This window comes from Saccopteryx bilineata, chromosome 3 (assembly GCF_036850765.1).
Source record: "Saccopteryx bilineata isolate mSacBil1 chromosome 3, mSacBil1_pri_phased_curated, whole genome shotgun sequence".
In the NCBI taxonomy this organism is placed as follows: domain Eukaryota; kingdom Metazoa; phylum Chordata; class Mammalia; order Chiroptera; family Emballonuridae; genus Saccopteryx; species Saccopteryx bilineata.
In genome coordinates, this window is record NC_089492.1 from 190,915,841 (window position 1) to 190,938,747 (window position 22,907).

Here is a 22,907-nt window from a genome sequence, read left to right on the forward strand (position 1 = left end):
TTAAAGAACACTAACTTTTCTATTCAGTAGAATCTCTCTCTCCACACTTAAGTCCAAAAAGTGCCACATACACTTCTCCCCCTTATGCTCAGAGTGTTACCACAATGTGGTGCCTTCCAACAACTGCAGCTTACCACTCCCGTGGCTTCCTATGCACCCAACGTCCTGAGCACCCAAAACTGAAGCCGAGGAAGGTTCTTTACCTCCAACCAAGAGGGAACTGAAATTTTGAACCCAGGCAGCCTGACATGAGTCTATTCTATACCTTAGTTCTTTTTCCTTTTGCTGAGCAAACTAGATATATGGAAGAACCACTTAAATAATATCATATTAGGTAAGGCTACATAGGTAACAGAACCACACAATCTGCAACTGTGGTAGAGGCCAGGACTGACCACATCCTAATTCCCCGCCAGCACACCATATCACCTCCCCTGTGCAAACTCACAGAACCACCAGTGAGACTGGGTTCCCACCAGGAGTATTTCTTAACACAATGCTATTAAAAAATGGCATATGAAAACTGACCCACATTTTTCGTTTTTTCTTTGCATGCCTATGATATGTTTCCACCTGAAAATCTTGAAAGAGAAGTTGGGCACAGAAAGCAAACAAGATATAAGCTCACAGGCCAGCAGAAGAAGACAGACTTGTCAACATGACTGTCACTGGTATGACAAAAATCTACATAAGGAACAGCAGGAGAATAAAAAAAGCCAGTCAAATGGTCTTTGTGACTCATGAATTTGAACCTATAATCCCAGTTCTATCACTATCTGGATGTAGCTCCCCAAAATGATACTTCACTGTTATCTCTACTATGAGAATGAATCAACCCTTTATGTGAAAATACTATCAAAATTAGAAAATCTATTTTGAAGAAAATGTTTTTAAAGACCATGATTTTGTTAATCAAGGGGACATTTAAAGAGATGTGTTTGTGTTAGAGATTAAATAGGGTATTGTAACAAATCATATAAAAATGCGGTACCAAATTCCAAAACTTTATGTATACATACCATAAACTAACACATGAATCAATTTATAACAGCTCTGAAGATTCTCTGGGGTTTGTGTTCTGGAGTTGAGTAGTATTTACATACTATATACAGTACAGCAAGTGTATACATACAGTATATTCTGTACTGGGGTTATCTGAACTTCCTGATTGCTCAATTCTGAAAAATCAAGTATCTGTAAGCTGCCCAAATGCTTGATTTTATAAAATTTTCATCTTTTTTTAAAATTTATTTTTATTTATTCATTTTTTAGAGAGGAGAGAGACAGAGAGAGAGAAGGGGGGAGGAGCTGGAAACATCAACTCCCATATGTGCCTTGACCAGGCAAGCCCAGGGTTTCGAACCGGCGACCTCAGCATTTTCAGGTCGACGCTTTATCCACTGCGCCACCACAGGTCAGGCAAATTTTCATCTTTTTAAAAACTTTTCAACTTAAACATAGTGCATGGGAAAGAATGTGTGAGTTTTAGAATAAGACAGCTCTGAATCCATTTTCAATGTGTAACCTTGAGCATGTTACTTAAACTCAGGTTTTTTCCAGTCTATGCAGAGAACAGTATCACCTACCTCAGTGAACAGTTGTGAGGTTTTATGAGATGAATGAAAAGCCCCAACAGAAAACAGTACATGGCTGATGTTTAATAAATGAGTTCCTTTCCTACTGCCATAAAAAGGCAGCTAAATGGCACCCAAACCTTAGTGGCATATTCCTAAATAATCTCTAAACCCAAAATAAAAAAGGGGCCAGAGCTTCAGGTATAATTAGTTACTGTAAAAGTCCAGGTTTTTGTGTAAATAAAAAAAGGATAAAGTAAAGTACATGAGTCCTAAAAAAAGTTTTAGATCTTTGCAAGTCAGTTACGTGTTGTTCGTCCCTCCTAATGTCCTCTCCTCTACTGATGTTCTTAGAGACAGAGCACTGCACAACAAGACTCAACATTTCACTTACACTAGTAAGAAAAGGTTCATTATGCGTCAGCCTGCGTGTCTCTAAGCTGGGGATATAGTTCAAAGAAAAGTAGAGTATTATTTAATAGAATCATAACAAATTTATTAATTTTACAGCTATAAACAATGCTACCCCAAACTGGTAAATTACATCAAGTGTATTAAGAAGTGTTTTAAAATTTAAGCTAACATCTCATTTTGGAACTAAAATAAAGACTGAAAAATCAAGGGTATAAACCTATCAAAATCTTGGTGAGAAATAAGTATACTGCCGAAGTCATGGGTTGTTTTTTTAAAATCACATTATTTAAATGCACTCAAGTAAATTTTCCTTCATACCAAGAGAATTAATATCACTGTATCACAAAAGATGAATGTTATGTAAGAGCCTTATATATATTACATTATCTACTGCTGCAGCTCCAAAATAAGTGATTAAGTAAAAGTTTTGACATCACATTACCACCATTCACTTGTCCTAAACAAAGCCAAACTATAACCCTAGACTGATGCACTGCAAATACACCTTTAAGGCAGTGGCTATTTTCTTATTTTCTTAATATATAAATTTGTCTTAGGGTGGTAAATACACCGTACAATGCACAGATGATGTATTATGGAATTTTACACCTGAAACCTATATATTTTATTAACCAATGTCACTCCAATAATCCAATTTTAAAAGATATCTGAATTTATCTTTTCCTATCAAAGTCACTATTTTCTGAAGCTTATTTAAAATTAAAAACATCACTATAATCTGGTCAAGGCTCTTTTCCTTCTGATTTGTTTTCCTCAGGCTTCTAGCCTGCAGGTCCACTTCCCTTCCCCCTTAAAACACTTTAGAGACAGGAACAGTCTTAAAGTCACCGAAGTCTCTGAAATGAAAGATGAAGCTAGACAAACAAAGCAAGATTCACGCTTTATGAACACATTCTCACACGTCTGAACTGATACACAAGATTCTTAGTTCATTTTACAGGCTCTGAAACCAAGTTGTCCAAAAGGTAAATTCAGAAACCATGATGATGTAGCAAAAATATCAAAACAAACAAAAACTTCATTCAAATATTTACATTTAAAAAATAGGCTACTCATTAAGTGTGCTTGAACAAACCATGTGTGGAATTGAATTCCATTTACTATGGAGTTAGTTTCTGCTAAACACTGATACTAGAGAAGACCCCTGGCATCTGAGTTTTCAAGTGTTTCCAATCTATGCTAAAAAAATTAAAATGACAATATTCCTGAGGCACTAATTTGGACCTCAGAAGTGAAAGGGCTAGTATGTAAAGCAAAGTACTTAGAGCCAGAGGGCTAGCACCTGTAACTCATGCGGCTCTGCCACTGCCTCGGTGTTACCAGGTAGTCAATAAACTCTCTAGGGCATTTAGATTTTGTAATTACACCTCACTGTATTATGTTCTATTAGTTTCATGAACTTGAACATTAACAAAAATATCTGGGAGTCTATTCCTTGAGAAGGTAGAGGGGGTCTCCTTATCACATTAAATAAAAAACCATGCAGTTTCTCACAGAGCTTTTTCAAAATAAACTACTGATCATATAGCCCAATTAAAAACTAAAACACTTTATATTACAAGTATAGAAAGTTTATAGTTTAGCAATGTCAACATTGATAATTTGACATCTCCACCCCTACTTGCAATGAGATTAATTTAACTATACAATGACTTCTATATTACTGTTACTGACTTTGGCTCAGATGTTTAAATATAGTACTTCAACAACCTGGAAAGATTTTATATGTATATATTATAATGAAGAATGGTCAGTTCATTATAATAAAAGACAATCAGGGATTAAACAGCCACTAAAATTTCACTTACTGTTTCCTTACAAAATTATGTAGAAGACTATGACTTAAAAACAGAGGGGAAAAGCCTCTCATTTGTTCACACCAATACCCTTTACAAGTTACCCAGTCTGACCATCATGCCAAACTTAATTTACTTCCTAGGGCAAGACTAACTCTCTAAAGAGGATTAAATGAAGTCCAATTTAATTTTGGTTCTTAGATAACAAGTACTTAAAATTTAGAAAATTTTCAGATTAACTAAAAAAGATCAACAACCAAAATCCTCCCAAAATTCAATAAAAAACTGGTTAACTATTTTAAAAAATACCCAACTAATTTTTTAAACATTAGAATTAGTTGGAATATATCTCTGCCCCTACAAATTGACCTTTGTCTATAGCTAACTTAACTCTACTTAAGCAAAATGCTTCTATTAAAGAGAGATAAGTGATCTCTTAAAAAAACAACAAAAACTAACAACTAAAATCACTCCAAAGCTCTCCCTTGGGTAAGAAACAGAACATGGACGACACAACTCAGTATCCACAAACATACCATTTTCTTTCATTAAAAAAAAAAAGTAGAGTTGATTTTATATATCAAAATCAGAATTTTCATGTTCCACAATTTTGTTGCTAGAGATTCTCAAATCCCTTGAACTCACCTGAAAGTGTTCTGAAGGTGCATATTATAGTAAACAGCAGCAAAACAACAAAACAACTCTATTGCTAAAAAGCAGCTGCTCCTGCTTGTGCCTTTAGAATACTAGTTTTAAAACAGCAAGTTATTCATAACCAAATGTTAATTTGTGCCAACAAGTAGGATTCTAATGAAGAAGCAAATTGTTTTCTTTGAAATAGTCCAAGGCAGGACACCTACATTCATATTTGGCAAATACTGACTTTTGGGAGAAAATATCAGAAAAATGTCACCTGGAAAGAGACAATAGCATTATATTTAGTATTCTAAAGGCATTCAGGTAGTTCAACAATGATTCTGGTAAGGCCAACTGCTCACATACATACACACGCACACACATAAATTTTAATGGTTTAAAAAAAAAACAAATTTGTTACTTTAGAAAAAGGAATGCAGTGCACTTTCAACAATATTATCGCCATAGACTCTGATTCCTCAGTCCACACATAAGTAGTAGGTGCCTTCTATGGTGATATGGCTTCTCTGCACTAATTCCCATCAGGCCGAAAAACATTAGGGCAGGTTAAGTAAGGACTGAATTGTTGCACAAAGGAACATTTACTCATCAGATCCCACTGATCTCTTCTGTGCCCGTTTCCTGGGCAACCTTCTTGGTGAAGCTTTATCTGGAAAACAAGAGAAAGTTTTACCTTGCCTGACTATTACAGGTATGTTGGAGTCAAAAGACATTTAAGAAAGCATTTCCCTCCCAACTTTACAAGTAAGTTAAAAAAACAAACACACATGCAGGAATATGTCACCTAACAATAAATGCCTCTAACTAGTTTAGGTATTTTAGCTAACTTTTAAAATAATCCTTTAGGAGGTAACTCAAAATAAAACCTTTTGCAATTAGGGTAATGTTGAAGTCACTCTGCAAAATCTTCCTGAATTCTACAACTGTAGAATTGATTATGCATACATAAGTAGACACTTTAGAAACAGTGTAAAAGACAACAAAAAAGTAGCATAATTGGTATGAAATTTACAGCTCACAATATTTATAATGGTTACAAAATTAAAGATAGTGTTCACAAAAGCAGCCATGCAGTTTGGGTAATACAGGCAATTTCATAAAATGACCTGGAATAAGCAGCAGGATAAAGGAAATTAAACAGTGTATCAATACTAAGATCATCCTACACACACAAACTTTTATTTATTTTTTTACTTTTTTCTCTGTACAGAGACTGAGTGGGGTCTATTAGACAAAAAATAAATGGGTGTTGAGATTCTTCTACTTCCATTAGTAAGAGGATTCATCTTTAAGTTTTTTCTTTTTCTTATTTTGTAGCACTTTTCAAATGAGGAAGATCAGCTCTCTTTGTGCAATAAGTATTCATTTTTCAGTTAAAAATAAAGTGAAGGGCTGGAAAAAAGATGTTTTCACCAAAGTACGGGGTTCATTTGTAAGCTTTTAATGAATGATGGTATGAAAAATATAATGTGCCTAAAAGATTTTAACCTTTTATTTTCCAAAATTACTAGCACATGCCTATATTTTAAAAATATGTAATAGATTTTTACCAAATATATTTACAAACTAAAAATTCTTTTGAGAAATATGCATAAGGGTTAATGACTTGAAAATATGTATTAAGCCTAAGTCTACAAGTTACATGAAAACTGACATTTTTAAAAAAGGTTAGTGATGTTGAGGGAGTTCAACTTGCCTAAAACTGAGCACAGAAGCAGTTTTCTGATGAAGATAGCCTACAACTTTCATTAGATTTCAAAAAGGTTAAACTATGAACTATTTGCCTTTACACAGTTGACCAATTTCCAAATAATTTTGAAAAATAAACAATATGCTAAATATTTGAGGATTCAAAAAGTGCTTTAGAATCTTATGGCCACCGGTGTGAACATAGCTGCCATTAAGCAGAGTGAGGTGGTGATTACCAACTTCCAACAATGTCAACCACCTACATCAGGTTTTTAATAAGGGAACACATGGAAGAAACCTTCATCACCTGCATCTAGCACATCAAAGTCAGGAAGGAGACACACCAGAAACTGTGAGAGAGCTTTCTGGAGTCACTGAGCTTTTGGGAAAATGGCTCCAAATACCTCAACAGCCCAGGAAGCAACACTTGATCTCAGCAAAGAACAATGTGCATAATGATGTTTCTCAGCCCAACCCCCCACTGGTCACCACCACCTCAAACCGTAAAAACTTAAAAATCAACTAACTGTAGTAAAGGAATAACTCACTGCAAGTATTTTCATTTTTAGATGACAAAGGCAAAATTTTAGTGCAACTTAAATTAGGAAAAAAATTATTACAGATAGTTTCAAATCAGCCCTCTCCTTCCTTTACATTCTGATGACTGAGACAGAGATGAGAAAAATCTCTTTTCAAATAAAATATTGGTGCCTTAAAAACTTTTTTTTACATCCTAACACAGTCCAGATCAGCATGTCCAGTTCATTTCAGCGCCTCACTGCCAAACCTGGGTGCAGGGACTGCCTTCTCTTTGCCTGTGATGACCACGGTATAAAAGTATCTGCTGCATGGACTTGATTACATGCAGCACTTCATCCTACTTTTCTTGATCTGGACAGAAATGGCTTTCTCTCGCCTGGCAGTGAGCAGGGAGTCTGATTTCCTCCATTTTCAGGGCGTGGCTATGAGGAGCGGAAAGTGTGCAGCGGCCGGCACCCTCCACAGGCACTCACAGCCAGTGGCAAGAAGCCAGTATCACCCTCTTAACTGTGTACTCCTCATGATTAATTAATTAATTACAGTAAAGTCATAACTCACCACAACCTTTTCCATTTTTAGAAAACAAAGGCAAAATGTTAGGCTCTCCCTTTTCTCAGCTGGAATATTCTAATTTTCTATTTTACCTAGAGAAAGTAGTGCTATATAAACAGCTTTCAGATGGATATTTTTATTCATGAGATATAAGTTGCAAGCTTTCTCATGGATCCTTTAGTTAAACAAGAAAATCAACTTATATATAAAAGACTTCATTCTTACAGTGTCTGATGAAAGTTTCCCTATGTATATACTTAGAACACTAGTAATTAAGCAAAGATCCTATAATTTTCTATTAAAATCAGCTAACCTGTCACTTAAAAGTTAAAAAAACTTCAAGAAAGTTGAAGCACCCCAATCTGGAATGCAAAACCTATCAGAAAAAAACTCACTAGTAATATATTCAAGTTGTTCCAAACCAGCCTTCCTTCATTTATACTGATGAGTGGAACAAAGGTGAGGAAGAGCTCTTGCCAAGGTAAACACTGGCCTTATATATCCTGCTCTTCACACTACCCTTCTCTTAAGGTAATTCCTCTCCTAAAGTAATTCCTCAGAGCCTGATGTACCTTCCAGGCTCACCACCTGCGCCAGAATCTTCAATATTTCTCAGTTTTCTCAATTTTACCCTCAAATATGCAAAGTATATGTCCTATCTTCAAAAGAAATGGCTGTTTTTACCTAAATTACCTGCAGGTTAGCCCAACCCCTTTACTCTAAGAAAACAGTGTTTCTCAAAGTGTGCTTGGGACCAAATAGCCTCAAAAATCACCTAAGATATCCAAATTCTTGGGTTTTAGACTTACTAAACTGGAAACTCTAGGGGTGGGGATCAGCAAGCTTAACAAACAGTCCGGGTAATTCTGATGAATGCTAAAGTTTAAGAACTACTCTCTACAAAATCAAGTGTAAGTGGAAAAAAAAACAAACATAAAAAATTAAGTAAAAATACTGTTAAAGTTGAGCTGAAAACATCAATATAATTTTATGATTTGAAAAATATGTATTTTCTAACCCAGTTCACAGAATGGGCCTGTCACCTGTATCAATGGCATCCCTAAAGTCTAGCTATTCATTTCTGGTATTATCTAGGAGTTAGAGAAACAGGACCATGCCTAGAGCAGAGAAGGTACAAAGTTTGGACTATCTTGTGGAGCCAGCAAGTAAAGGATCATTTAAAGATCCAAAGGATAAGATTAGAGGTTTAGAAAGGCAACCAAGGCCCTGGCCAGTTGGCTCAGTGATAGAGCATCAGCCCGGTATGTAGAAGTGCCGGGTTCGATTCCAAGCTAGGGCAAACAGGAGAAGCAACCATCTGCTTCTCTCCCCCCCCCCTTGCTTCTCTCTCTCTCTCTTCTCCTCACCTCCTGAAGCCATTGTTCAATTGGAGTGAGTAGGCCAAAGGCACAGAGGATGGCTCCATGGCCTCAGGCGCTAAAAAATAACTCCAGTTGCAATGGAGCAAAGGGCCCTACATGGGCAGAGCATCACCCCCTAGTGGGCTTGCCGGGTGGATCCCAGAGCCTGGTCAAGGCACATGTGGGAGCCTGAGTCTGACTCTGCCTCTCCTCCTCTCACTAAAATAAAAAAATTGGAAAAAAAAATGTATATAGAAGGCAAACCTCATTCTTAATTGTAATGAAAAATTAAAAAAAAATACTATTTTTTATCACTGACAGATTAAAACATTTGATTGTGGGAACATGCTGTGAAAACATGCAGAGTTAAGTTAACAATTAGAGACAGCTAGGTGCTCTAAAAGCAAAAGCCCTGAGCAGATGATAGTCCCAGGGACTCTCTGACCCATGCTGGAAACAGCAAAACAGCAGGATAAGATTTAGCAACAAAAAAAAAAATGTTTAGGCTCTTAAAACAGAAATTAGGAGTCAGTATGTTCCTTGTCCTTTACTTCACCCCCTGAAAATTTCCGCTTTCTGCTTCCTTGAGTTATCTGCACTGGCTAACAAACATGAGTAAGGCTGGGGATGAAGCTTCAGTCCTTCAATCTGCTGACCAGGACGGTTTGCCTCCCTTTGGCCCTTCAGTGCCTTTCATCTGGTCTCTGAGTAGTTTTTGTCATTAGACAAGTGGTGCCCCATGTGAGGAACAGGAACCAAATGACAGGTTTGCTACTCCTGATTAGTCATTATCTCCACGACAAACCTCATTTTTAATTGTAATGAAAAATTTTTAAAAAGATACCATTTTTTATCACTGATGGATTAAAACACTTGATAACACTAATGCTTGAAAATGATAAGCAAGAACGGAGGAGAAACAGGTACTGTACACTGGTGAGAACATAAACTGGCACTATCTTTTGGGGAGGAAATGAGATCCTTTCTTTAAAAATTAAAGTGCACATAACTTATTTTTTATTTTTTTTGTAACAGAGACAGAGAGAAACAGACAGACTGGAAGGGAGAGAGATGAGAAGCATCAATTCTTTGTTGCGACACCATAGCTGTTCATTAATTGCTTTCTCATATGTGCCTTGACCGTGGGGCTACAGCAAAGCGAGTGACCCCACGCTCGAGCTAGTGACCTTGGGTCCAAGCTGGTGAACTTTGTTCAAACCAGATGAGCCCGGTCTCAAGCTGGCAACCTCGGGGTCTCGAACTTAGGTCCTCTGCGTCCCAGTCCGACCCTCTATCCACTGTGCCACCACCTGGTCAGGCAAAATGCACATAATTTTAGACCTAACTGCACTACTTTTAAGAAATTATCCTATGTGGGGAGTGGGAGAAATGGGTAAAGTCAAGCCACAGGATGTAATGTATATCACATGACTATAGCTGACAATACTGTATCATATATTTGAAACTTGCTAAGAGAGATCTTAAACATTTTCATCACAAGAAAAAAAACTTGTAATTATGCATGGTGATGGATGTTAACTAGACTTACTGTGGTAATCATTTTGCTATACATACAAAATTTTTTTTAAATCCCATAAATTTAAATATAAGAATTTCCATTTTAAATAAATGCTTACATATGAACACTTAGTATTATTTGATAATTCTGCTTCACTTACCTTTATAAACTTTTTTTGGGAGACAGGGAAAGAGAGAGAAGGGGAGAAGCCCTGCTTTCACTTTTAGTTGCACACTGATTGCTACGAGGAAGGAGAGCAAGAAGCACCAGCTTGTAGCTGCTTGCGCTTTAGTTGTACATTGAGCTTTTCTCCTACGTGTCTCAACTGAGGCGAGCCACTGTCCCGTTGTTCAAGCCAGCAACCTTGGGCTTTTCATGTCAGCAATCTTTGGGTTCAAGCTGGAGAGCTTTGGGATCATGTGGATGATTCCCCTACTCAAGCCAGTGACCCCATGCTGACAAGCCTGTGCTCAGAGCCGTCAACTTTGGGGTTTTGAACTGGCAACCTTAGCATTCTGAGTAAACACTTCATCCACTTTGCCACCACTGGATTCAGGCTCATTCACCTTTATAATAAATACTACCATTTTAGGAAGCACAGTGTAGTGTGTAACTACACAAACTCATTTGAATCCAGACTCTACCTCTTAATAGCCATATGACAAGCTTCCTCATTACCAATTTAATTTTAAGATTGAGGAACTCAAAATAACAAACATCCTTTAATACAGAACAAACAAGTTTATTCTATCATGATACACTTATATAAAATGCTATCTAGTTACTAAAAAGAATAAGGTAAATATATAAGTAACTATCACACAAAGAGCATGAAAACTCAGACAACAGTGTGAGCAATATAATATCATATATATATAGCAAGTCCTTAGAATAACACATAAATACCAATTACTTATAAAAAATGCTATCAGTGCATCCAGGGGGTGATGTTAGCTTTTCACTTCTGTACTATTTACTTTTTACAATAAAGCCTTACTATTTTTTTTTTCATGCTTATTGACTGGGGATCAAACCTGCAACCTCTGCGCTTCGGGATGACACTCCAACCGAGCTGTCCGGCCAGGGTGAGGCCTTATTACTTTATAATAAATGTTTTTTAAAAGGTTTATTTACAATTGGAGAAAAATAATTCTACATTATTTTATCAAGATTAATATTCTAACTAACTGCATATGTAGTAAAACTGAAATATATTTTTTAGGGAAACTATCATGCAGTAGTTTAGGTCTATTCTTTCAAACTATTCTGGGTAGTTTTTCCAACAAATACAGTGCTAAAAAAAACTGTTTCATTACTCATTAAACTTACTGTAGAGCCCCCAATACACAGCAAACATTAAAAAATTAATTGCCTCACCTCTTCTACTTTGCACTGAAGCAACAGGAAAGAAAAGACAGGAAAAAGATTAGATATATAGAGAATTTACACATTTGTATCTAGACTGCAGATATGGAAGCATTTCTAAATTGAAATGTAAAAATACTATGCAGAATAAAATTTTAAAGCACTCATTAAATATATCATACTAGATTCTATACAAGTAATAAAAAGATGAGTTTTAAATAGCACTGACCAAGTACTTTTGCTAAATCTAAAATATTCAATTTCCATTTAACAGAAAAAGTTCCCAGTCAAGTTTGTAAAAGTACTACTTACTGATCTGATTCAAAGTTTCCTGAGGGATCCAACTCATGTCAACATCATTCTGACTTGAGGTGCCCATCTCTACTTTCTGTATGGGTCTCTTACGCTAAAAGAACATAAAAACAGTACTTGAAAGGAGTTTTATTTTATTGTTTACTGTAATTTAAAAAAGAGAGCCAGCCTGACCAGGCAGTGGCGCAGTGGATAGATCGTCGGACTGGGATGCGGAAGACCCAGGTTCGAGACCCCGAGGTCGCTAGCTTGAGCGAGGGCTCATCTGGTTTGAGCAAAAAGCTCACCAGCTTGAGCCCAACGTCGCTGGCTCAAGCAAGGGGTTACTTGGTCTGCTGAAGGCACCCGGTCAAGCCACATAAAAAAGAGAGCCATAGGGCTATTTAAATATCTTGACAAATATATTCTCTCCTAGTTTTAAATCATAATCCTACTCGTTTTTATTAACCGTGTCTAGCACCAACAATAAAGAATAGTAAGAAATTTATCTTCAATTTCCACTGTTCACAAAAATTAAGGGTATTTCAAAATGAATATGAAGCAATAAAAAAATAAGCATTTGTTTTTTTTAATTAAACAAGAACATCAGAAAAGCAAATGACAAGTCAAAGAAAGTTGTTCAGTTATGCAAATGAGACACAAACTCAATTATCATGATTGAGTAGTAAGTGACATATAAGTGGGGGTGAACAGAAGCATGTCAAATTGGATGAGAGTGCCACACACTGACTGTTCAGTAGGCTGTATGGTCACCCAAGAATGCCAAAACACACTGGCAGCGATGGGGCATGGACAGGATCAGACTATCCAGCAGTTCTCATGGGATCCTCTGCCACTCTTGCTCCAGGGAAACTTCCAGCTCAAGAAATGTGTGGGAGGCCCTGGCCGGTTGGCTCAGCGGTAGAGCGTCGGCCTAGCGTGCGGAGGACCCGGGTTCGATTCCCGGCCAGGGCACACAGGAGAAGCGCCCATTTGCTTCTCCACCCCTCCGCCGCGCCTTCCTCTCTGTCTCTCTCTTCCCCTCCCGCAGCCAAGGCTCCATTGGAGCAAAGATGGCCCGGGCGCTGGGGTTGGCTCTGTGGCCTCTGCCTCAGGCGCTAGAGTGGCTCTGGTCGCACATGGCGACGCCCAGGATGGGCAGAGCATCGCCCCCTGGTGGGCAGAGCATCGCCCCTGGTGGGCGTGCCGGGTGGATCCCGGTCGGGCGCATGCGGGAGTCTGTCTGACTGTCTCTCCCTGTTTCCAGCTTCAGGAAAAAAAAAAAAAAAAAAAAGAAATGTGTGGGAGGCATTGGATGGTTTGTCAGACGTCTTCCCAGTGCATCCCAGCATGTTCAATGGGATTCAGGTCTGGAGAACGTGAAGGTCAGTCCATGTGTTCAATTCCTGCCTCCTGAAGCATGTTGCTGATGAGATGCGCACAGTGGGGCCTTGAATTATTGTCCATGAAAAGAAGGTTGTTTCCAACAGCTTCAGCACAGGGTACCACTATGGGGTGCAGGGCCTCATCTTGGTATCTGACAACAGTCAGCGATCCATTTCTGATGACGTGGAGGTCAGTATGACCACCAGTGCTGATGCCAGCCCACACCATGATTCCACCACCACTGAAGGAGTCCCTTTCTCGCATGAAACGTGGATTCTCCCGTGTTCCTCATTCACGCCAGAACAGGACACGATGATTGTCAGGCTGCAGACTCATCAGAGAAGGTCAGCTGACTGCTCATCACGGGTCCAAGGACGATGCTCATCAGCCCAACTTCTATGGGTTCTACGGTGTTCAGCAGATAACAGAATGCACACCATTGGTCACTGGCCCTGCAGTCCAACACAATGGAGCCGATTTCGTATGGTCTGGATGCATATCTGTCTCTAGTAGCAGCAAGAAACTGTCCCCGCAGATCTGTTGCATTGCTGTGCCTGTTCCTTCTTGCCAATAAGATCAAGTAGTGGTCATTTCTTGCTGTTGTAGCAGATGGGCGACCCTGCCCTTATCTTCTTTGTACTGTACTGTGCCAGTCTCTTGAAAGCAATTCCAAAGTCTGCTAATCACACTTTGGGATGTTCCAAGTGCTGTTGCCACTGTTGTCTGTGTTTGACCAGCTTCAAGATGTCCTATGGCTCTGTAGGCTTCACATTTGGGCAAATCATGTTTCAGGGGCATTATAAGGGCTGGGAAATTGCAGGATGTGCACTTTCAAGATCAGGGCATGTGTACATACTCCAGTACTTTCAGCCTTGTGTAAGTGCATTTTCACAATGAAATAAAAGTTGGGTTTTATCTCATTTGCATAATCAAACAACTTTCTTTGACTTGTCGTTTGCTTTTCTGATGTTCTGGTTTAATAAAAAAATCAAATGCTTCTTTTTTTTATTGCTTTATACTCATTTTGAAATATCCCCTAATTTTTGTGAGCAGTATATTTTCAGACTTTAAAGACATTTTCCTCTGCTATAAAGCTTCAGTTGTTAAGACTTTCTACTTATCTAATGATTTTCTTTCCTTTTCAGTATCAAATGTTAGATTCCTGCATTGTTAGTTAAATACATTTAAATAGGTGGCATATATTAAAAGAAAAACATAAAATACCATTTAAGCTAACAATCTAAAACTTTGTCCCTAGAGTCTTTGCAGAAAAACTGCTAGAAAGCAAGAAAATAATACTATTTTTTAGACCTGCTCTTAAGGAAATAAACCCAAAACTCCTAATTATTTACCTAAGAGAGTATTAAATAGCCAGTCCAAGAATTAGATTCTGAGTACCTAGAACGGTAACCACAACTAATTTAAAAAATGGCTTCATACAAATGGGAAAAAATTGGAGATGCCTTTATACCTAACAAACAAATTTATAACAAAAAACACTATTATGACAACGAGGCAAAGGAAGTTACAAGAAGCACTAAGTATTTCTTTTAAAGACCAAGTGCTTATAAGTAACACACTGTTAATTTTAATGAGGGTCTAGTGGATATTAATATATTTGACACAAATCCTATTATACTTTCCTATGAGTAATAGTATGAGTTGTCCTATTTTGTTTTGCAGGGTCAGGGAACCAAGAGAGATGAGGAAAGTGGTGGAATTAGCTACCATGTGCAAAGAGAAAACCTTGATTACAGTAGTTAGACTGACAGAACAAATAAAAGTGTAATTCATTCTTTTTCAAATGAAAACTCATTTAATTCCTAATTAAGAATTATTTCTAGTTAAAAAAAACTGAAATAAATACAAAAGCTTCAGTGCTTACACATAAAATACCATATCCAGGCCCTGGCCGGTTGGCTCAGCGGTAGTGTCGGCCTGGCGTGCGGGGGACCCGGGTTCGATTCCCGGCCAGGGCACATAGGAGAGGCGCCCATTTGCTTCTCCACCCCCCCTCCTTCCTCTCTGTTTCTCTCTTCCCCTCCTGCAGCCAAGGCTCCATTGGAGCAAAGATGGCCCGGGCGCTGGGGATGGCTCCTTGGCCTCTGCCCCAGGCGCTGGAGTGGCTCTGGTTGAGGCAGAGTGACGCCCCGAAGGGGCAGAGCCTCCGCCCCTGGTGGGCGTGCCGGGTGGATCCCGGTCGGGCGCATGCGGGAGTCTGTCTGACTGTCTCTCCCCGTTTCCAGCTTCAGAGAAATACAGGAAAAAAAAAAATACCATATCCATACAAAAGTATACTGAACAAAAAAATAAAATCTTATGTCTGAGTTTAAGAAATAAGAATTGTAGTATAATTCAGAGTTACAATAACAAGAAGGTAAAGATCACTCTGGAGGGTATAGACTAAGGACACTAATTCACATAGCCAAGGTTTCACCTTCAAGTTTTATTTTAAAAGGTGTAACAAACCTGTATATATATAAACTCACAGTGAAAGCAAAAAGCCACAAATGACCAGCCTGAACTTAATTTAGTAATGTAACAACTTCTGAAGTACAGCAAAAGGGGCGTTCACCCATAATTACCTTTCACCTATAATTACCTTTCTCGATTCTAGAAGTTGATGAAGGCCAACAACCACCAAGAGCCCAAGACCAGCAAGGAACATATACATAAAGATTCTAATATAAAAGGAAAAAATATAAACTGGTTTAGTTTATAGGAAATAGCACAGCTAACTAAACCTCTAATTCTGTTTTAACTTATAAAAAACACCATAGCTAATTACACCTATAATGCTAACACTTTATAAGCTTCCCAAATAATGTGTTAGTAAAAGGAATAAAATATACTGCTCACAAAAATTAAGGGATATTCCAAAATATGAAGCGATAAAATATCCTCTAATTTTGTGAACAGTATATTTTAATTCAATTTAGACCTAGGTAATAAGTTTTATAAATTTTTCACTTTATCTCTAAAAATGTCAATTTCAAAAAGCAATTACATGGCCTAAAATGAATAAAATTATTTTATCATTCTGTTAGGTTTTGTCCCCCTCAAATACTAGATTTGCAGTTTGATTTAAAAATTACTTTTGTGGGCCCTGGCCGGTTGGCTCAGCGGTAGAGCGTCGGCCTAGCGTGCGGAGGACCCGGGTTCGATTCCCGGCCAGGGCACACAGGAGAAGCGCCCATTTGCTTCTCCACCCCTCCGCCGCGCCTTCCTCTCTGTCTCTCTCTTCCCCTCCCGCAGCCAAGGCTCCATTGGAGCAAAGATGGCCCGGGCGCTGGGGATGGCTCTGTGGCCTCTGCCTCAGGCGCTAGAGTGGCTCTGGTCGCAACATGGCGACGCCCAGGATGGGCAGAGCATCGCCCCCTGGTGGGCAGAGCTTCGCCCCTGGTGGGCGTGCCGGGTGGATCCCAGTCGGGTGCATGCGGGAGTCTGTCTGTCTCTCCCTGTTTCCAGCTTCAGAAAAATGCAAAAAAATAAAAAAATAAAAAATAAAAATTACTTTTGGTAAGTTCTGTATAAGTATATGGTAGGAAATAATTCATCACTTACAAAGAACACATTTTTCAAAATTTTCATTTTCAATAGCAATTTTACAAGCATGAAAATTCAATTAGGCTGAAAAAAGATTTTAGAAGAGGGGAAGGATGGAAGCCAAAGCTATCTTTTTAAAACAAATTTTTTGTCATTGTCAACTATCTTTCCTAAGTTGGTAGTAATAGTTTTAAGAGTCACCGAAAGTACAAATTTACACAGAATTTCACCAAATCTACATAGTCCATTCCATTTTCATCACTCCATAAAAACAGGTGGACAGGAGTAAGCCTTCCAGTCCTACTTAATAAGATCAAGATCTACATTTCAACTTTCACTTACGTTTCTCCATCTAACCCATCCTCTCTTTCAATAATTGTAACTGTTTGATTGAAGATGGCATCTTGAAATACGTTGCCCTGTTTAAAAAAAACAAGTCCCTAAATTTGAAATGCATTGGAAAAATGAAAGCCTACAAGATTTCTTAAAACCATTACCCTACAGATATATATACAATAGCTTTTTCATCACTCATAAAATTCAACAAAGTCATATGTAAAGGTGCCAATCCAGTGTCAGAGATCCAAGACTATTGTTTGTTATCTTCTCCTACAAAATAAAAATGCCTCCAACTTTGCCAAAGTTGTCCCCCATTTTCTTCTGGGGGCAGGGGAAAGTCGAGGAACCAGAAGAAGAATGAGGAAAGGAACAAAACAGAACACTCTTACAACTAGTAGGTTCTGTTGTGTGTAACCTTCTAAAACAAGAGGAGCATGAATCTGCACGGTAGTAGCAGAACAGAAGGAACTGGACTTGAACAAATCAAATTCATGTTCTAAATTAACAATGGATCAGAAATCAATTTCTTTATAATAAATGGTTTAATGACTTTCAGTATCAAAATATTTTTGTTGTGATCTTGAAATAATTTTGCAATTTCAATACAATTTCAGTTTTCAAATACATCAGGATTACTGAAATACATACATAGCTGTTTTCAGTATTTGATAATTTGCACAAATGTAGCATTATAAAGTTTAACTTATTGCTAAACTGTAATTATGTAAGTTTTACTTCAAGATCTGGCAATCTGCATTCCTCTGTTGACAATTCTAAGAATCAGAATACACTGATGAAACTAACATTTAAAATGGAACCGAAGTCTGACCTGTGGTGAAGTCTGACCTGTGGTGGCGCAGTAGATAAAGCATCGACCTGGAACGCCGAGGTTGCCAGTTTGAGACCCTGGGCTTGCCAGTCACAGCACATACAAGCAAGATGATCCCCCCACCCCATCCTTTCTCTCATTCTAATATCAATAAAATCTTCCATACTGTACATAAATAAATAAAACGGGACTGAAACATACATGCCTTTTAAAGTTTTCTGTTTGAAAACAAGATGAAATATATCATTCTTCAAGACACTTAATTATAAATTGAAAAAGTTTAATGTTATTTTGAAAAAAGGAAGGAGGAAAAACCCTTTCTACTCTCTACGAAGTAATTTTAAAGAAAGAAAAACTTAACTGCAACACAGAAATTTAACTAGACTATAAGGTAAACATATAAACACTATGATGATGAAAGGATAAATAAGCTTCCAAAAGGGATAAAATTCCTTCTCTGGAAGTTTTGGAAAGGGAATGATTTAGCTGTGCTCTGATCTGAAGATGGACATAGTAGTTGGTGCCTAGAGGTCAACTCCCTGTGGTACAACTGTTAGAGGACTCTCTCACTCATTCACCATTGGATATATACCATAACATTAAAAATCATAAGGCAACAGAGCTTTTATTAGGCTATTTGGTTCTCATGAACCATGAACCTTACTGATAAAACTGTATTAAAAATAGGTGACTCCACCTGACCTGTGGTGGCGCAGTGGATAAAGCATCGACCTGGAAATGCTGAGGTCACCGGTTCGAAAATCTGGGCTTGCCTGGTCAAGGCACATATGGGAGTTGATGCTTCCAGCTCCTCCCCCCCTTCTCGCTCTCTCTTCTCTCTCTCTCTCTGTCTCTCCCTCTCCTCTCTAAAATGAATAAAAAAAGCCTGACCAGGCGGTGGCGCAGTGGATAGAGCGTCGGACTGGGATGCAGAGGACCCGGGTTCGAGACCCCGAGGTCGCCAGCTTGAGTGCAGGCTCATCTGGTTTGAGGAAAGCCCACCAGCTTGAACCCAAGGTCGCTGGCTCCAGCAAGGGGTTACTCGGTCTGCTGAAGGCCCGCGGTCAAGGCACATATGAGAAAGCAATCAATGAACAACTAAGGTGTTGCAACGCACAACAAAAAACTAATGATTGATGCTTCTCATCTCTCTCCGTTCCTGTCTGTCTGTCCCTGTCTATCCCTCTCTCTGACTCACTCTCTGTCTCTGTAAAAAATAAATAAATAAAAATAGTATAAAATGAATAAAAAAAAAAAAATAGCTGACTCCGCTGTGTGACTTACTTTCCTTCAAAGATCCAGCTCAATTCACTTCCACTTTCACACTCTAGCACCTAAGTTATTTCTAGAATGTATCACTTATCATGCTGTGATACTGCCCATTTACATCCATCTCCCCCAGGGGATTAAAAACTTGAAGACAGAGGTGTGCAATTTATCTTTGCCTCTCTGGCACCCATCACAGTTTCAACCACAAAACAGGCACCTGAATGACTAAATAGAAGAATATTCAGTATCAATTGTAGGAAGTTAGGAGAGAGGGGGGAAGGGACGGAGGGAAGGGGGAAGGGAAGGAAGGAGGGAGAAAGTTTAGAGGGCCTTACGTTCAAATCTTTGTAGTTCAGATTGATGACTAGACCAAACGGTCGTCCACCCATGGGCTCTGCAGGAATGAAGGAATACTCAAAAGTCGCCTGTCTCTGAGGCGGTACTACAGTGTTCAGAGGCAGAGCTGTGAAATTCTGTATATAAAACTGGTAGTCCTGAGGATAACGGAATGAGGCATCAAGGGATTCAACAATGAAATCTTCTGTACCCTTGTTTGTAAAGCCTACCAAGAATTTCACAATGTTATTTGCTGGAAAATCTAAAAAACAAAAAAGAAAAAGATTAGAAAACGTTCAAAAGGTTTAAAATAAAAAGTAGACAACACTTGTGGATTTCAGCATGCTTTCCTGACATGTGTAGACTTGGTATCGGAAACCCTTTCAACAGAGCGCTCCAGGAACCCTACCTAGTAACTGGTGCAGGACCCAGGACCCTGGCCTGTACTCCAGCACTTCAGACCAGATCACATATGACTTCTGTGGTCCAAGAAAAAGTCCTCTACTTCTAGCAATGAGATTATCTTGCACTGAGGCTACCTGTCTTGACGAACTCAGTATCTGTTATCTGTGCAAATACTAGCAAGAATAATGATGGAAAGATAAAAGTCTAAGAGGCTCACCAAAATTACCTGCTAGAACTAAACAACAACAACAACCAGGCAATCTCTACCCACTTTAGTCAAAATGCAAATTTGAAGGTAAACCCCAAAGAGGCAGGTACAAAAATAAGTGGAGGAGGGAAAGGAAATCTCTTAAATTATACTCGCCGTTGGAATAAAGTTAGAACATACATGGGAATAAAACAAAAAACTTGAAAAGACCAAGAAAATTGAAAACCTCAAATAGTAAGTCTTCAATAATTGTACTATCTATAGAGCTGAGTTTCACCCCAGCACAGGGCTGGGGGCTGACAGATCTGGGTCTGAATCCTGTCTCCACACTTTATTTACTAAATGGGCAACCCTGGACAAGTTAACCTCCCTAAATCTCAGTTTATTTAGCATTAGTAACTAACCTCACAGGATCTCTGTTAGGATTAAATAATACATGCAGCCTGACCAGGCAGTGGTGCAGTAGATAGAGCATCAGACTGGGATGCGGAGACCCAGGTTCCAGACCCCGAGGTCGCCAGCTTGAGCGCGGGCTCATCTGACTTGAGCAAAAGGCTCACCAGCTTGGACCCAAGGTCGCTGGTTCGAACAAGGGGTTACTTGGTCTGCTGAAGGCCCGTGGTCAAGGCACATATGAGAAAGCAATCAATGAACAACTAAGGTGTCGCAACAAGGAACTGGTGATTGATGCTTCTCATCTCTCTCCATTCCTGCCTGTCTATCCCTATCTATCCCTCTCTCTGACTCTCTCTCTGTCCCCGTAAAAAAAAAAAAAGATTAAATAATACATGCAAAAAGTGAGCACAGTTTTTGCTACAGCCCTCATTAAATATAAGTCATTATTTATTTTCCTGTAATGAAATCTGGGATCCAACCAAGGACTAATTGTAAAGATTGAATATTTCACTAAAGTTTCCACTCAAAATATGAGCTACTTTATGTGGTAGTTTGAAAAAAGTCAAAAATGTTTTTTTTCAAAAGAACATTTAATTTCTAATTAACATGAGGCACTTCTTTTCCCCCTTAGTTTAAATGCCAGGAATACTACGTACTTTACAGACACGGGTCTTCATACATATACAAGAGTGTAAAAGTGAATGTTTACACTACACTTGTAAGGAAGATCAATCTTCAGCATAACTAACACTTCCCAAAAACCTGACCATGTCATTTAAAAAATTCCTACACCTGTTAAAACTATTATTTCTTTATTACCTTCTCCTTTCACAAATAAGATAGTTGTATCTGCACTTGGTGAAGCTTCAGGTTCACCAGATACATCTTCTTCCTCCTTATCTTCTGCCTAAGAAAAACAACATTAAAAAGGTATTACTATGTGGGGAGGGTACCATTTAAAAATAACGACTTCACTAAGATTTGGGACAAAATATTGCCTCTCCAAAGTTTTGTTGGTATTAGTAGTGGAATGAATTTCATTGTATCTCATTGGTTAAAATAAAAATTCTAGAGCAGTTCATCTCAAACAGTAATGGACAAACCAACCTCCTGGGATTTTGCAAATCCAATTCAGGTATAGTGTGAATCCTAAAATTCTCTATTACTAACAAGCATCCAGGAAATGCTGATTTTGCTGATATTCAAACCACACTTTGAACTGCAAGGTTCTGGAGTGTGAGTTGGTAAACGTTTTCCATAATGGGCCAAATATCAGTATTTTTGGCTTTGAGAACCATAAGGTCCTTGTTGCAACTATTCAACTCGGGCTGCTTTTTATGTGGCGTCAGTGCAAAAACACAGACAGTATACAAAAGATAGGAAAGCAGGACTTGGCATGCAGCCACACTTTGCTGACAATGGTTCTAGAACACGTTATCAGCCTACAAAGATTTCAACCCTGATTAACAGCACAATTTTCTTGTGAGAACCTGTCACACAACTGAAAGAAATAGTTCTTTAAAAAGTGATCAGATAATACTGGAGTAATGGATATCTCCTGAAACTTGATTAAAGTTGCACAACTTGGTTCATTTACTAAAAATCATTAAGCTGTATGCTTAAAACAGGTAACTATTATAAGTAAATTATATCTCGATAAAGTTAACAAACATGAACAAATTTTAGTTTAAAGCCTTAAACCTCAGTGCAGCATTGCTCCAAGCAGCAATCAAGATTACAGAGAAATTCACACATTTGAAGTGCCCAGGACTCTAATAAATCGAGATGCTTAAGAGCATCATTATTTATTGGCATTTAACTTTTCGTTTACATAAAATACTTTCTTTCACTAGATAGACATCACAAAGGCAAAGACTGTCCTACACTCTAAAAATTCTCACACACACAAAGCTTATACACTTGAGAAGGTACTCAAATATGTTTCATGACTGTGCAACTGGCTATTCTAAGTATCCTTAATGATATCATTCATTTAATAAGAGTTAGTGAATTTCTGCTTTTGGGAAAAAAGACCCACAAGTAGGAAAACAGACCAAAGACAGGAAGGCAGGAACTATAAGCTATATTAAGCAAGAGAAGAGGATATATTTGAGAAACAGTTATGGGAAACCATCCCTAAGATTTGATTACTGGGTTGTTCAACAAAAAAGAAAGTAGCAAGGCACAAGCTTGACTCACTGGAGCCAAATCAAAACAAGAACTAGTTTATGGAGATAGACTGGATGTATATGCTACTTTCCATTTTAGACATACAAAATTTGGGCATCCAGATGTAGCTATCTTGCAAAGTGCTGAAAATATAGGCATAAAGCTCAGTAACTAGAAATGAGGTCTGAAAGTAGTCAATACACAGTGGTGGCAGCTGAAAGCACAGGTCTCACCCACATGAAGAA

At 38.3% G+C, this 22,907-nt stretch overlaps 1 protein-coding gene across 5 annotated transcripts in view; it reads right to left on the reverse strand.

Annotated features, from left to right (window-relative positions):
- SSR1 (signal sequence receptor subunit 1) overlaps positions 1–22,907 on the reverse strand; it is a 37,143-nt gene that overhangs the window by 7,875 nt on the left and 6,361 nt on the right. Inside the window, exons 3-9 of one of the 5 annotated variants that reach the window (XM_066268442.1) lie at positions 21,313–21,400; positions 19,484–19,746; positions 17,054–17,130; positions 15,768–15,846; positions 11,801–11,894; positions 5,048–5,111; positions 1,969–2,014 (exon numbers count right to left, since the gene is read on the reverse strand). In XM_066268442.1, the coding sequence (XP_066124539.1) occupies positions 1,969–2,014; positions 5,048–5,111; positions 11,801–11,894; positions 15,768–15,846; positions 17,054–17,130; positions 19,484–19,746; positions 21,313–21,400 (711 nt within the window). Of the gene's footprint in view, positions 1–1,968; positions 2,015–2,876; positions 5,112–11,800; positions 11,895–15,767; positions 15,847–17,053; positions 17,131–19,483; positions 19,747–21,312; positions 21,401–22,907 lie in introns of those variants that run through there. The other 4 variants (XM_066268444.1, XM_066268446.1, XM_066268445.1 and 1 more) reach the window with 4 other exon arrangements.